This window comes from Nyctereutes procyonoides, unplaced genomic scaffold (genome assembly GCF_905146905.1).
Source record: "Nyctereutes procyonoides isolate TBG_1078 unplaced genomic scaffold, NYPRO_anot_genome, whole genome shotgun sequence".
In the NCBI taxonomy this organism is placed as follows: domain Eukaryota; kingdom Metazoa; phylum Chordata; class Mammalia; order Carnivora; family Canidae; genus Nyctereutes; species Nyctereutes procyonoides.
The window spans coordinates 43,974,310-43,991,096 of NW_026575139.1; the positions used below are offsets into that span (position 1 = coordinate 43,974,310).

Below are 16,787 nucleotides of genomic sequence, written 5' to 3' on the forward strand. Positions count from 1 at the left end.
AGGCATCCCTTTAGTTGTTTACTTTTCTTATGAATCTTTTCTGCTTTGGGTAACACAGGCTAAGGAAAATATTTTCATGGGGTAATAGTTTCACGTTAAATTCATGATTATAAATGAGGTCTCAGTGCTGCCTACTTACTGACTGTGCCACTTAGTAGATTGGCTTTCCTGCAGTGTTTCTTAATCTTGTGAAAAATATGCATCCTTTTTAAGGAATATAACCTTGTGGTTACTGAATGGTAACAGTGCTGATGCTCACCCATGAATATAGTACTGACTACTTAGGTACAGATCTTTTGGGTTCAGCATGTCTAGAGTACTAGGTGCTGTATGATTCAATTCTTCCATCATTAGTTTTCTGTTTGAACTGCCACGAATCTTCCATGCCGTGAACTGAGTTATCATTTGCCTTCACTTGACAAGAATATACCATTTATATAGGTTTACATCGGTTCTTGTCTCATTAATCTATGACTATTTAATTCAGACTTGCTTCTTGGTTATAAAATAGTCATTAACATGATCCAGGATATACTATTACTTATGAAAATGTATTCAGAAAACTACAGAAGTAATATTTTAATATCCATAACCTAACAAATGAGAAAAGACTGATACACAAATTAATCAAAGTTCAAAGGTAACAAAAACACATTACAGAAAATACAGGAAATATAAAAAGACACAAATCCCTAATTGCAGGATCCTGCAGAGATACTGTTAAAGGACTAGAATTTCTAGTCTTCTATTTTTTCTGTGTATGTAGGCACTTTTAGATTTTGTGATGATAACGTGTGCATCGTTTCATATACCTGATTCTCTTTCCAGGCTGTGTATAGGATAGCTATCTCCACTTATCTTACCTTAGGAGTATATTAAAAAGCAGTAAGTCTTTATTAGTAACTCTGTATGATTAGAATGCTATAAATCTGATAAATCATATTTAGAGTATATTTGTTTAGGGAATCATAATTGCATTGTATCAATTTACATTTCTGCAGTAATCAAATGTCATAAAGAGCACAGCTTTATTTTAGAACCACTAAGTTCTATAAGATCTACCAGTAAATATTTATCTTTATAATTAATAATAAATCACAACCATTTATAAATCTGTTCATCAGTTGAATAGCACACATAACTTTAAAGATTTCAAATGTTTGTCTTGTCTATGTATTTGTAGCAAAAGAAGATTTCACTGAAGCAGGAAACTACCTACAAGGATATGTTATCACTGGGATTTATTCTGAAGAAGATGTTTTGATACTGTAAGTTAATTGGTCTAATTTTAGAAAGGAAGAAGTTTGCAAAGTAATATATTGCTTGTCTTTACACAGTCGATGAAAGAAAATAGGTCAGCATTATAACTTTGGGAAGTACCACCTGGCTATTTAGAATTTTTAGATATTCTTTTGCTTTAGGCTAGAGTCCCTAGAGGGGCAACCTTGGATTCATATTATTTCATCTTCCTATAAAAAATTTTCTCTTTGGGTTCTATTATCTGCTGTTTTGGTTCTTTGGAATTAATCATAGTTTGGGGAATGTTACTTCTTGAGTGTCTGGGTTTTGATTTGCCACCAAGGTATGTATAAAAATCAGCATTTTCTCATATTCCTACCAGAGTTTTAGGTGATATAACTATACCTGGGAGTTCTACCCAATTTTAAGTTATTGCAAGCAAACATACAACTTAATCAGTGCTTTTTTTTTTTTTTTTTTGCCATTTAAGTTGCTTTACTATAGAATGTGGGACTCTTGTGAACTACCAAATATTGCAGTTGCTTCAGAATGAAGTACTGAACTGAAAATTTGGAGATTATTAATACATACTAATATATGTAAATATATGTAAATATATAACATGCATATATGTAATATATATGTAAATATGTAAATCACATTCTGCATTAATGACTTATTTTCAGTGCAAGTGGAGTTGGTGCACCCCAATAATTTGTCTTGCTTACCTTCTGACTATAATATTCCTAATTGTGATTTCTGAGCTTAAATCTTTCGTCCTGAACACTGGTGACATATGCACTTGATGACTAAGCTCCATTTCTATCCATGAAATCTGGGACTTTTGAAAATAGTGATCTAGATCTTTAGAAAATATGAGACCTATTCACCTGACACATGGACAGTTGCCCACTATCTTCTACTCTGCTGTCATTGTGCGTTTAGCTCTGATCCAAAGAGCTAGACCAGTAATTTTCAGAGTATATTTTATATATAAAGAACTGATACCTAAGAGTCTGCCAGGTAATTTGAAGATTAGACTACTAATGCTTCATAGTATTATAATGTCTGTACTTTGTTGTAGCATCAGTTGAGATTTTTCGTGATATTAATGTGACTACCTCACTGGTCATTTGACACGAAGCATTTTTTTCTATTTAATTTCATGATTTCTGTTTTTCATTAGCAAAAGTAAGAAGGAGGAGATTTGGGCTTGGTTACAGCAGAAAGACATAGACTTTGTATCTGGGGCACCTCAGTTTGAATCCTATCTCTGCCATCTATCACTCTATGAGTTTTGGTTTCCTCATCTATAAAATGCAGGTGATAGTGGCCTCATTATAGGGCTGGTCTGATGATTAAATGAATAATAATGGCACCTGAAAGAGTTCCTGGAAAATAATAGGTTTCTAGTGAATGCTTGTCTCCTTGCTCAGCACTATAATGAGCAGTCCAAAAAGGTTGAGAATCATGCACTATGTTCTAATCCTATCTAGAAATTTTCTTGATGGCTAAATTGGAGGAAAAAAAATTTAGCTAGATTATTATCTGTTGCTTTCTTTTAATCTAGGTTGTCAAGGCTCCTGAACTTCTCAGATAGCCTCACAGAGAAGATAAGTTTGCCTGGAAATTGAGTTCCTTTCTTTAGCATTAGGTCTTCCCCATTTGCTGCTTCCCACTCTGACCTCTTGGCCTAATTGTTTATGTTTTTGATGACCTGCTATATTTTATTGGAAATCTTAATACCACATTTCTCCATAGGTCAGATAAGTATGCTGCAACCCTTCCAGCCCTGCTGCTGTCCAGACACAAAGAAGGCAAAATAGAGAGCATTCCATTAGCTAACTCCCATGCACAAGACATAATTCAAATAACAACAAATGCATTACTGGAAACATTTGTGAGTATATTTTATAATTAGGATGTTATTTGAAATAAAATCTAGACCAGTTAAAAATAGTCTTTTAATATACCATTTTCCAGCTTTTGTCAGCACAGACCATGATGTTTTGTGAGCTGAAGATTCATTGGGTTGCCCTGTTTTATTGTTCACTCATTGTGCATACAGCTTTTCTAGTCCACTGCCAAAAGTTTACATGTCTTTGGATTATTTTTACTGCTGAGACTAGTGTAATTGATGGCCAGTTGAAGTACTTAATGTAGGCTGAAACTTGGTATATATAAAGCAAACGGACTCTGGAAAGTCAGACTACTCAGCTTCAGATCCTCGCCTGATTGCTTACTGGCTCTTTGTTAATGTCTCTGTGCCTTACTTTCGGTATGAGTAAGATGCAGGGCACCTGCTGCAGAGACTTAATTGTGAAGACTAAGAGAGATGTGTATGGTGTTCTTTGTCATGTTTGGTCCCTGGTGAGCGTTCAACAAATGTGAGTGTGTATTCTTACTTATACAGTTCTAGAACAAAATGGTGTGTTATAAAAAACCTTTTCCATTGCTTCTTTTGAAAATAGTGAATTCAAGGGTATAACAACTGTAACTTGTATTTCTCAATTTCATTTGTTTTTGCATTTATATTAAACATAGCTAGCATTTATAAATGTATGCTTTTCTGTTTTTCTAAAGTGACATAAGAATCATTATTATCAACTATAAATACTGAATGAACATCCTCCTGTTGTTATGTTTCTTGCCATGATGATCAAAATAACATTACATTTTAGGCTCAAATTAATGGCTGTAGTCTTTATTAAATCTTTTTATGACTTTGGTTCTGTTCCCTCCCTTCTTCCCATTAAAGTTACAGGTTATGATTAATCAAATCATTAATATTTTCAGGATGTAGTTTTCCAAATTATTAAGGTAACGTTTTTATATTTAATGACATGTTATTCAATTAGTATTTCCTTAGCCACAGACATAGTTTAATATTTTTAAAATTATTATAAGCCTTTTACCTTTCTTTTCCCATATAATACAAAGAACCAAAAGAGAAGAAAATTGGAATCAACTGTAACCTCTTTGACCAAATTTAAATTGGGGGAAATAGTTTCCCAAACTTAAAAAAAAAATCCATGTGTATATATGTGATTGTCTTTTTTATATTAAGGGATATTTCCATCATGAAATGAAGATACACATATTAGTTTTTTAATATCCACATAATATTTTGTTGCACTAAAACCCCTCACAATTCATTTAATCTCCTGTTGATGAATATTTAAGTTGTATTTAGTTTTACTCAGGGACCAACCTTGTGTATAATCTTTGGGTGTTTCCATGATTACATACTCATGGTAAATTCACAGAATTTGAATTGCTAGTCCAAAGGGCAAACACACATTTAAGGCTGCTACCTGGTCCTGTTTTGTATGAGAAGAGATTGGAACATTTTACTCTGTTTATAGTTAAGCTTTGTGGCAGTGTTTTCAGTTTATAGTGTTTTGGTTTGCAGCGTTCAACTAAAAACCAAACAGCTATAATAAAAATTGTTTTGCTTTTAGTTTATGACCTTTTCATAAATTCTAAAACCCTGAAGTGGTTATTAAATTTCTTAAAGCTGTCTGTTGGAGATTTAAGCCTAGAGTTTGTAGCAGCCAGCCAGCTGCAACTTCATCTGGCCTGCACTAAGTAAGGTCCTAGAAAGACTTTGGTTTTTCATCTGGATAGGAAGGAGAAATGGGTGACCAGATAGTAAACATTTTTTACGTGGCATCTAATTTTTATTTTAATTAATGTGATGATAAATCTTAAATACATAATAATTAACTACATAAGCAATGATCTATCCAAGGCTGTCACATGTAAACATACTTCCTAACAAAGAGTTCTAGCACTTTTCTCAGATATATTAAGTTCCTTTGTTTATGCTTTTATTATGGATAACTTACAGCCTTTTGTATACTCAAGTAGCCAAAGGACACCTTCAATTATCATGTTTGATGACCTTTTCTGTAAGTAGCAACCAAAACTATAGGCAATGCTTTTTCTTCTCAAAATTCTCTGTTCCTCTGGCTTTTGCAATTCAGTCCTCTCCAGATACCTCTGTCAACCCTCTGGACACTCTAGAATTCCATCTTCAGCCTTCAATCTTTTTCTTCATTTGCTGTCCTTTCTTTGGGAAATTTTATCCAATTTAACCATAATTTCTACCATCAATATACCAACTGATAATTCCTAAATCTGAATTTCTGATCTTTCCTCCTCAACTCACAGAACTCTTGGTCTTTCTTCCTTGAAATGCTTGTCACTGGTCTGTTCTTTCACAGGTTCATACTCTAGTTAGTCATCTTTCTAAAACAGGCATAACCGTGCCACTCATTTGATACCAGATCTTCTCAGTAGTCCTGGGAGCTAGAAGACCTATCAAGGCATTTTTCCCATCTGGAGTTACAGCCACATTTGCCTCTTGCATGCCTAAGTCTGGCATACTTCACTCCCACTGTTCCCAGATGGCATGTATGCCTTCACAGTTCTCTGCCTGTCCCCACGACGCTCCCTATATATCTAGAATCCTGGCTCTAGCACTTACTTTCTTCTGTCAAGATCGTATTTCTTGCCCAAGGCCAGATCAAATATCATCATCCATGAGCTCCCCTACTTTGTTTTTTTTTTAGCTTAATTTTATTGTCAAACATTAAATTTTCTTGGATCACAGCAGTTTATATACCTATCTCCTCTTTTGAATATGAGCTCTTTGAGGGCAGGGAAAATATCTTACTTCTTTTTGATTCAAAACCCAGTATAACGTTTTGAACTTTGTAGTGGTGGCTCCATTTTCCCTAATGTTTCCGATCTGCTCAGAGTGAGGAGATCAGCTGGCCTGATGAGATCTGTCAATTTTATTTTTTTTTCTTAAGATTTTATTTATTTATTCATGATAGACATAGAGAAAGAGAGAGACAGAGAGAAAGAGAGGCGCAGACACACACATACGGGGGGGGGGGCGCAGCAGAGACACAGGGAGAAGCAGGCTCCATGCCGGGAGCCTGACGCAAGACTTGATCCCGGGACTCCAGGATCATGCCTTGGACCAAAGGCAGGTGCTAAACCGCTGAGCCACCCAGGGAACCCAAATCTGTCAGTTTTAGAAAGGAGACGTAACTCATGTAGAAGATTAAAGATAACAATATAAGAAGACAGTATAGGGAAATTTGGAGAAGAGGGGATCTAAGATTTAAGTCCTGAAAGAGGAAGGTGTGAGAGGAGGATTTTGAGTGTGAAAGAGAAAGAATTAGAAGAAAAATGAAAACTGGCAGAGGAAAGTGACTTTGAGGACTAAATAAGGAAAAGTACATGCCAGAGTTTGGTATTTTAGCTTAAACTGAAAAGAAGTGGACTGATATTTTTGTTAAAACATGTTTTTGATTATATTAGTTAAGCTAAAATCCATAACATTGAAACAAAGTAAGATTTTTATTTTAAGTAATCATAGATATTGAAAGATTATATCTTTGAAGCTCAGCATTTTTTTTTCCAAAAATTTTATGTTAGATACAATAAGAGTTTTGTTTGTCATATATATGTTGGCTAATCTGGTCCAGATTTTAGCATAAGAAATTATTAGAAGCATTACATCCTTGTAAAACAGGGAACTCGTTTATTTTCAAATTAACTTTATTTTGGAAATAACTCATTAAGATAAAGTAAGCCTAAAAAGCTCTTGAAATTCATAGTTATTAGCTAAATCTCCACTTAAGATATGTTTGAATTATACTTTACAACTAAAATTGCATGAGTGATTTGAACATTTTCTATTTTATGCATCATCATTCAGCATGTTGATTTTTTTTTTTTTAACAGCCAGAAATCGCTGTGGAAAATCTTCCCATTTATTTAAGACTTCAGAAACCATTACTTATTTTATTCAGTGATGGCAGCATAAATCCTCAATATAAAAAAGCAATATTGATGCTGGTAAAAGAGAAACACTTGGATTCACTTACCCCTTGCTGGTTAAATCTGTAAGTATATTTTTATTTTTTAATATGTAAATCGCTATAATGATTACATTTCATTAGGAAATTAAACTCTTTATATCTTTGGAGTTAATATTATGGACCAGTGTATATGTTATCATGATGTTTTAGTAACTAAACTTTCTCATGTGATCTAAGATGATCTTATTTTTTAAAAAATATTTTATTTATTCATGAGAGAGAGAGAGAGAGAGAGGCAGAGACACAGGCAGAGAGAGAAGCAGGCTCCATGCAGGGAGCCTGATGTGGGACAGATGTGGGTGTGATCAACCGCTGAGCCACCCAGGTGTCCCAGATGACCTTGTTTTAGATTGAATTGCATACTACAATAATTTTTTTTATTTTACTCAATATATTTTTAGATGTATATAGGTATAATTGACAAAATTCTAAGATATTTATTTAAAGTATACATTGTAGTACCTGTATCCATTGTGGAAGGATTCCCCCATCTAATATATTTATTACCTCCTATTATAAAATACATGTATTTATACATATATGATTTGGGGGAGGGAGTAAGAACATTTAAGTTCTACTCTCTTAGCAAATTTCAATTTCATAGCATTCTCAACTATAGTCACCATGGTCACCATGTTATTCATTAGATCCTCAGACCTTATTTATTCACCTTATAGCTGAAAGTTTGTTTCCTTTTCCCAACCTCTTCCTACTTCCCCCAACCCTGAGTCCCTGGCAACCACTTTTCTATTATGTTTCTGTGAGTTTGACTTTTTTTTTTTTTAATCACATAAGTGATACCATGCAGTATTTGTCTTTCTCTGTCTGGGGGGCTTAATTCACTTGGCATAATTTGTGTCTTCAGAGTCCATCCTTGTTAGCAAGTGGCAGGATTTTCTTCATCTTATGGCTGAATAATGTTCTGTTGTTTATGTACCACATCTTCTTTATCCATTCATCTCTTGACAGATACTTAGGTTGTTTCCATATCTTGGCTGTTGCAAGTAATGCTACCACAAACATGGGAGTGCATCGATCCATTCAATGTCTTGTTTTCATCTCCTTTATGTATATACTCAGAAGTAGGATTGCTGAATCATATGGTAGTTTTAATTCAGTGTTTTGAGGAACCACCCTGCTGCTTTCCACAGTGGCTGCACCAATTTACATTCTCACGAACAGTGCACAAGGGTTCCCTTTTTTTTACATCCTTACCAGCACTTGTTATCTTTCGTCTTTTTGATACTAGCCATTTTAACAGGGTTGAGGTGGTATCTCACTGTGATTTTGTTTTGCATTACCTAGTTAGTGATGTTGAGCATTATTTCATGTACTTCTTGGCCACCTGTAGGTCTTCTTTGTAAAAATGTCTCTGCCCATTTTTTAATTGGATTGTTTGTGTTTGCTATTACGTGTGAATTCTTTGGTTATTTTGGATAACCTATCAGATATATGATTTGCAGATATCTTCTCTCATTCCAAAGGTTGCCTTTTCATTTAGTTGGTTTCCTTTGCTATGCAGAAGCTTTTTAATTTGATATAGTCCACTTGTTTAACTTATGTTGCCTTTCCTTTTGGTTGTCATACAAATAAGAAGTAGTAATTTTTCTGATTTTAAAAGTAATTGTTGTCCATTGAGGCAAATACATAAAAAATAAACATTGTGATATTTGGCATTTTTTCTTCAGCTCCATTTCCTCTACTTTTATATTTTTCAAATGCAGCCTTAAATGTTACAGATAGTTTCCAGTGCGTTCACCAACAATATTTTCTGTTATGCTTTCTATATTTATAGCTTGTGTTACATTTAATGTCTGTGAACACAGTTTACATAAACACACACTACCCATTGTTCAAATTCATCAGATGAAAGACATTTTTAATTCATTTGAAAAATTATAAGAATGAGGTGACATGCTTTTTTTTTTTTTTTCCTGTGAAGAGTTCACTACTACTGCTTAAAACAAAAATTTCCCAGGGTACTTATCTTTGTAGGTATCTCAGAGTAAAACAGTATTTTCCATAATGTGGAATGTGCTGTTTTAGGAAAGTTAAGTATCTTTTTTTTTTAAAGATTTTATTTATTTATTCATGGGAGAGACACACACAGAAAGAGAGAGAGCGAGCGAGAGAGAGGCAGAGACACAGAGAGAGGGAGAAGCAGGCTCCATGCAGGGAGCCTGACATGGGACTGAATCCCAGGTCCCCAGGATCACGCCCTGGGCTGAAGGCGGTGCTAACCCACTGAGCCACCTGGGCTGCCCTGGAAAGCTAAGTATCTTAAAAGTTATGGTTTCCATGTATGATATAACTTTTATTTTTTTAATTATTTTTGACTTTTTATTTGCATTTATTCTATGCGGAATTTACTCCCAGGCCGTAAGTTTTTGTTTCTTTAGTTTCTTCTGGGATATCTTTCTCTTCTGTGCAGCCTCCCCTTCTGGTTTCAGAACAATCTGCTCATTTTCAGTAAGGACCATCTTGATGTGACTGGGAGAACTCATATGTGGGTGGATCTGGCCATGAGCTCTGTAAGTTCTACACTGCATCTTGGGGGCTTTGTTCACTTGGATGTGCTCAATGGCCAGAGAATCTACATCTAAACCGTTAAGTTCAGCATTACTCTCTGCATTCTTAAACATGTGCAGTAAAAATTCAGCACTCTTCTTCAGCCACTGACCCTGTGTCCAGCCCCACTATTTGGCCTGGGCACACCTACCAACTCTACCACTGTAGTGATGGAATGGCACACACTGCTGCAAAGTGACATCTTTCATGTACTTGGTGGCTTTTCAAATATGCATACCCTTGATGGCCTGGGCAGTTTCACATGTGTTCTTAAAGTGAACATGAAGATTTGAACCTCTCGATTTGCATGATTTTTGTAGGGTTTTCTGGCTCGAACAAATAGCTAACCATTTTTAGAGGTCATCTCAGGCTGCTTAGGGGAAGAGGAAGAGTGGTGGCTCCTAGAAGGCTGACCATAACTTTTAAAAATGTTTTTATTTGAAAAAATAAAAAATAAATATATGTTTAAAAATTTTTAAAAATATTTTATTTATAAATTTTTTAATGTTTTATTCTTTTATCCTGAGGAAAAACTTTATTTGGAGAGGTACTTGTTATAAGTATCTTTTTATTTTATAGTTTGTATCCATTTAATTTTTGTTGACATGTGATCAGATACTTAGCTCAACTTTGGGAGGAATCTATTGATTATATCAAACCCAAATTGACAAACCTTTGAACTATGACTGGTTTTCATGAAAATAGTCACTGGCTACCTTTTTTTTTCCCCTAAGAGAAACACAGTGCCCATGTCAAACTCATTAAGAACTTCATTACTAATAACATAGTTCTAGACCTCCTGGTTTTTAGGATATCTTTTTATAAAATAATGGTATGATATTATAATTAAAGTTTAATGTTCTACGAATTGTTGTATTCATAATTTTGTTATAGAAAGAAATACTAATGCGTTCTGTTGTTCCCTTTTGCAGAAAGAATACTCCTGTGGGAAGAGGAATCTTGCAGTCATATTTTGATACTATGCCTCCCCTTCCTCTTCTTGTTGTGGTCAATCTACATTCAGGTGGCCAAGTATTTGCATTTCCTTCAGACCAGGCTATCACTGAACAAAACCTTTTATTGTGGCTTAAGAAACTAGAAGCAGGACTTGAGAATCATATCAGTAAGTTTTCTGTTTTAATATACCCAGTTATGTATTTTCATAGATTTTTAAACTTGAATTATAGCTAATATATGCTAGAATGAGTTGAATCATAATGTTTGTAAGTATCCTAAATATTAATATCTTATAGCATTGTCCATGGAACAATTTTCTTTGTGGTAAGTATTTATTACCCCAAGAAAATAAGTACCATTACATTACATTTTATTAAATTTAATGATAGTAATAACTAACATTTATTGAATGCTTGATAGGTGTCTAGCACAATGTTAAATGAGTTAATACATGTTAATCACTTAATTCTCCTAAAAGTCATAGGAAGTATTGTTACCTGTAGAAGAGTTAGGTAACTAGTTCAAAATCAAATGATTAACCAGTAAATGAGGAAGCTTTAATTCCAACCTGCATCTCTTTCACTCTATTATAAGAAAATAGATCTTGGTCAGTTTATGATGCTGGCTTATGATATGTCATAGTCTCTACTTTTCTAAAACATACGTGAATTTATATCTGTGGTACAAATGTATATGTTAATTCATTTACAATTATAATAAACCTGTTACTATAATTTAAATAAGTTAACATGTAATAACCTAGATTATTAGTATATGGAGAAAATAGTTTGAAATTTGATGTAATGAAAAAATCTGTTAAGATACTACCAAGGATTTTGTTATTGGATACCAGATGAACTATATTATATTTTGACATTGTTCCATGACAGTGTCTTGAAATACAGTGTGTGTGTGTGTGTGTGTGTGTGTGAGTACATAAATATGAGTGTATCTATATATACATACAGTACTTGTGTACAAATTCCAATTCATTATTATATTGTCTCAGCCAGCTTGCATATTGTGAATAAGTCATTATGTATATTTGTGTATATGTGATCAGGTACTTAATTTAAGTGTCAATCATTGCAGCACACCTGTTCTTCCCAGGTGTGGGAACTTCATTTCTGTTAAGTTAGGCAGTTTTAACTATGTTTATGTTTAACTTGCCTATGGATGATATTTTTTTTATGGATGATATTTTTATATTGAAATATAATTCACATACCATAAAATTCATCCTTTTAAAATGTATAATTCACTAGTTTTAGTATATTTACAAGATTGCATAACCATTGCCACTATTGAATTCCAGAACATTTTCATCACCTCAAAAAGAACCCCCCTTACCTATTAGCAGTCACTCCTTCTCCCTTCCCTCTTTCCCCAGACAATATATTTTATGTCTCTGTAGATTTGCCTATCCTGGACAATTTATATAAATGGAATCATATAATATGTGGCCTTTGGATCTGGCTTTTTCAATCAGTACAGGTTTTTAAGGATCATTGATGTTATAACATAAATCAATAGTTCATTCCTTTTTATGGATGAGTAATTTTTCATTGTTTGGATATACCACATTTGTTTTTCCATCAGTTGGACATTTAGGTTGTCTCCACTTTTTGGCTCTTATGAATAGTACTGCCATATACATGATCTGTTATATATAAACCTCATGATGACCACAAACCAAAAATCTAAAATAGATACTCAAAAAATGAAGAGAAAGGAATCCAAACAAAACACTAAAGAAAATTACCAAATCACAAGGGAAGAGGACAAGAGAAGGAACAGAGAACTACAAAAACAACCAGAAAACCATTAATAAGATGGCAAGAAGTACATACTTATCAATTATTATTTTTTTAAAGATTTTATTTTTAAGTAATTTCTACACCCAACACAGAGCTCGAACTCAGAGGCCCATGATCAAGAGTTGCATGCTCTACTGATTGAGCCAACCAGGCACCCCTCAATAATTACTTTAAATGTAAGTAGGCTAAATGCTCCAATCAAAAAACTTAGAGTGACTAAATAGATGAAAAAACAAGACCCATCTATTGGCTTCCTACAAGAGACTCACTTCAGACTTAAAGATACATACAGAAGGAAAGTGAAAGAATGAGAAAAGATATTTCATGCAAATGGAAACAAAAAGAAAGCTGGGTTAATAGTACTTATATCAGGCAATATAAACGTTAAAACAGAGTATAACAAAAGACAGTGATAAACATAAAGGGATCAATCCAACAAGATATAACAGTTGTAAATATCTAGGCACTCAATATAGGAGCACCTAATTATATAAGCAAATATTATCAGACATAAAGGGAGAAATTGACAGTAATACAATACTGTAGGGGATTTTAACACCCCAGTTACATCAATAGGTAGAGAACATCCAGACTGAAAATCAATACGTGACTTTAAATGACATATTAGATCAGATGGACTTAACAGATATATACAGAACATTTGTCCAAAAACCATCCTTGCATCCCTTCCCACAGAAGTACAAAGGATTGTAAGACTACCATGAAAAACTATGTGCTAAAAAATTGTACCACCCAGAAGAAAAGGATACATTCCTAGAAACTTAAAAACTTCAAGACTGAATCAGGAAAAACCAGAAAGTCTTTAAAATAAAACAATTACTCCTACCAAAATTGAGCCAGCAATCAAAAAATTTCCAAAAAAAACCCCAAAAGTCATAGACCATAAGGCCTCACAGGTGAATTCTACCAAACATTTAAAGAATAATACCTATGCTTTTCAAACTATTCCAAAAAGTACAAGAGAAAAGAATTCTTCCACATTTATTTTACAAGGCCAGCATTACCTGGATACCAAAACCAGACAAAGATACTACAAAAAAGAGAACATTACAGGTAAGTATCCCTGATGAACATAGATATAAAAATATTTTTAAATAACATTTATTTTTTTATTTAGAGAGAGTGAGACAGAGTGGGGTGGGAGGGTGGAGTCTTAAGCAGACTCTGGACTGAGCTTGGAGCCTGACATGGGGCTTGATGTCATGACCCTGAGATCACAACCTAAGCTGAAACCAAGATTTGAATGCTTAACCAACCGTGTCACCCAGGTGCCCCTAGAAGTAAAAATTCTTAACAAAGTATTAGCAAAATGAATTAAATGTATTGAAAGGATCATGGAGGTTCCTTAAGAAATTAGAAATACCATGTAACTTAATAATCCCACTTCTGAGTATTTACACAAAGAAATTTAAAACACTAATTTGAAAAGATATATGCACCCCTATATTTACTGCAGCGTCATCTACAAGAGCAAAGATATGGACACAACAGAAGTGTCTTTTGATAGATGAATGGGAAAGAAGATAGGATAATTATACTAAACAATGGGATATTGCTCAGCCATAAAAAAGAATAAAATCTTGCCATTCATGACAACATAGATGGATGGAGAGAGTATTATGCTAAGTGAAATAAGACAGAGGAGCACAAATACTCTGTGATACAAGTTATACATGGAATCTAAAAAAAAACAAAACAAATGAACAAAACAGAAACAGACATGGAAAGAACTAGTGGTTTTCAGAGGGGAGGGATGGACAAACTACGTGAAGGGGATTAAGAGGTACAAACTAAAGTTATAAGTCATGGGGATGAAAAGTACATCTTAGGGAATATAGTTAATATTCCATTTTTGTATGGTGACAGTAACTAGACATACAGTGATCATTTCATAATGCCAATCATTATGTTGTATACCTGAAGCTAATATTGTGTGTCAACAGTACTTCAATTAAAAAAATAAAATTAAAAGGTGGTAATGTTCAAAGGTACAGAAACCTGAGCTCCTGATCCTATCCCCTGGATTATTAATGGTGTGGCTCTAGGCAAGTCTTTGTTTATTTCTTCCTCTGCAACTGTAAAGTGAGATTAATAGTTCTTATTCTATGTCACATACTTATTTTAAAAATCAAGTATAAATTATATATGTATAGGCACTTTGTAAGGTATGAAGTCCTAAGTATTTTCATTAGTCATATAGAGATCTTCCTATAAGGAACATCTGTTGGGCTTTGATTCCTCAACTCAAATCATTACCAAGAAGAAAGAACCAGAATTTTTTTTTTTTTTAGTTTCCCGAGACTGGTGTATCTTCCATTGTAATTCTGTTTATGCCTTTGCCAACTCAATCTTTGAGGGTTTTCCATTAATTTATCTGTATCAGTGTTCCTATTCTTAAATTAGTCCTGCAGCCTCTGCAGCAGGAAAGAAGCAAACTGAACAGTACTTCTTTCTATTGAGTCCTGTCTTCTGTGCCAGCAGGACCTGTTCTCACCTCTTTAAGAGATAGATTGGAGACTGAGATGCTGTAGCTACTCCCAGAAAAGTCTGAATCTGTGGTGCCTTGTGTGTCTGCCTTGTCATGCTTGCTGCATATATTAATTTACGTGAAATTGTGACCACTGGCTATTCTTACTCAAGATTTTCATTTAGCCTTCAACTTTTCTATCATAGATCTTGATTTTCATTTATAAAATTGGAATAAAAATTATACTTACTGCATGGGATTATAAAGATTAAAAGAATAATGCCTGGTACAAAGTAAAGGTTCAAAAAATATTAGCTATTATTATCAGTACTAATTTGATAATAAAGCATTTATTATTTATACATGATGAGAGTCCAGTTTAATTTGCAATTGAAAACATCTAGGACCTTTGTATAATTTTCTTAACAAATAATTAGCAGAATTGAGATGCCTACTTCTGGGCATTTTGCCATCATGTCAGACCACTGGATGCAGTGTTTACCTTAAAAAATAAATATGCTAAATATTCATTATGCTTTAAGTTGGACTTTCCTTGAAGACACTTTAATGTATCCTTTAATTTATTTTTAATTTATTTATTCATGAGAGACACAGAAAGGCAGAGACATAGGCAGAGGGAGAGCAGACTCCCCATGGGGAGCCTGATGCAGGACTCAATCCTGGGACCACTGGGACCTACGCCAAAGGCAGACACTCAACTATAGTTGTAGCCTAAATGTAATACCCTTCTGATGTACCATGTACTAGGATTTCATATAATTGAGTGTACATGAGGAAATTATCAAGTATAGATAAACTGCATATGTATTTATGTAGATTTTTGGCGCTTTTAACCTGCCTCTGGAAATGAGAATTTATATGAGTTTCCTAAGCTTTTAAAGGTATGTATTTGACTTATGAGAGATGCTCAAGTTTGTATTTTATCAACATTTATTATTATTTCTTTCATGTAATAGTGTAGAGATTCTTTCACTGGAATTTATTTTTTAAAGGTTACTTTGCATATTTCCCTTAATTTATTTCTCAAAATAGCATTTTAAATGGATACCTAAATTCTAAAATGTTTTTGTAAAGTCTTTCTACTCAATAGAGAAGAGTTGGCTAATTTACTTATATAATGTTATCAGATTAAACCAGTTTTCCTCTTCTAATAACTAGTATTTTAAAATAATGTTCAGATTCACTACTATGAAGCCCATCTAAGACACTATATAATCACTGTCTTTTTGTAGTACAGTTGACTCTGTAGCAATTTTTAATTATTCTTCATTTTATAAAAATAATCCCAGATCTTGTTTTCATAAAGTATATGCAAAGTATAACCAAAAACTTCAAAAACATCTATGAGTGAACATTTGGTTGCATCCATTTCTTCACTGTTGTAAATAATAATGCAGTAAACACAGGGGTGCATATATCTTTTCAAATTAGTGTTTTTGTTTTCTTTTGTTAAATGCTAGAAGCAGAATTATTGGATCATATAGTATTTTTATTTTTAGTTTTTTGAGGAACCTCCATACTGTCTTCCACATTGGCTATACCGGTTTACATTCCCACCAATGGTACACAAGTGTTCTTTTTCTCCACATCCTTACCAACATGGATGGACCACTTATGCTAAGTGAAATAAGACAGACTGAGAAAGACAAATACCATGTAATTCACCTAAATGTAGAATCTAAAAAAAAAACAACCAAATAAAAAGCAGAATCAGACCTATAACTACAGAGAACAAACTGAAGGTTGCTGGAGAGTAGGGGATGGGTGGGGATGGGCAAAACAGGCGAAGGGGAGTGAGAG

The 16,787-nt window shown here is 33.7% G+C and overlaps 1 protein-coding gene across 4 annotated transcripts in view; it reads left to right on the forward strand.

Moving 5' to 3' along the window:
• TXNDC16 (thioredoxin domain containing 16) overlaps positions 1 to 16,787 on the forward strand; it is a 130,168-nt gene that overhangs the window by 103,408 nt on the left and 9,973 nt on the right. For 3 of the 4 annotated variants that reach the window (XM_055304179.1, XM_055304177.1, XM_055304178.1), the window contains exons 17-21: positions 1,184 to 1,268; positions 3,001 to 3,139; positions 7,000 to 7,160; positions 10,637 to 10,827; positions 13,493 to 13,552. In XM_055304179.1, the coding sequence (XP_055160154.1) occupies positions 1,184 to 1,268; positions 3,001 to 3,139; positions 7,000 to 7,160; positions 10,637 to 10,827; positions 13,493 to 13,552 (636 nt within the window). The remainder of the gene's footprint in view (positions 1 to 1,183; positions 1,269 to 3,000; positions 3,140 to 6,999; positions 7,161 to 10,636; positions 10,828 to 13,492; positions 13,553 to 16,787) is intronic. The other variant, XM_055304180.1, reaches the window with a different exon arrangement.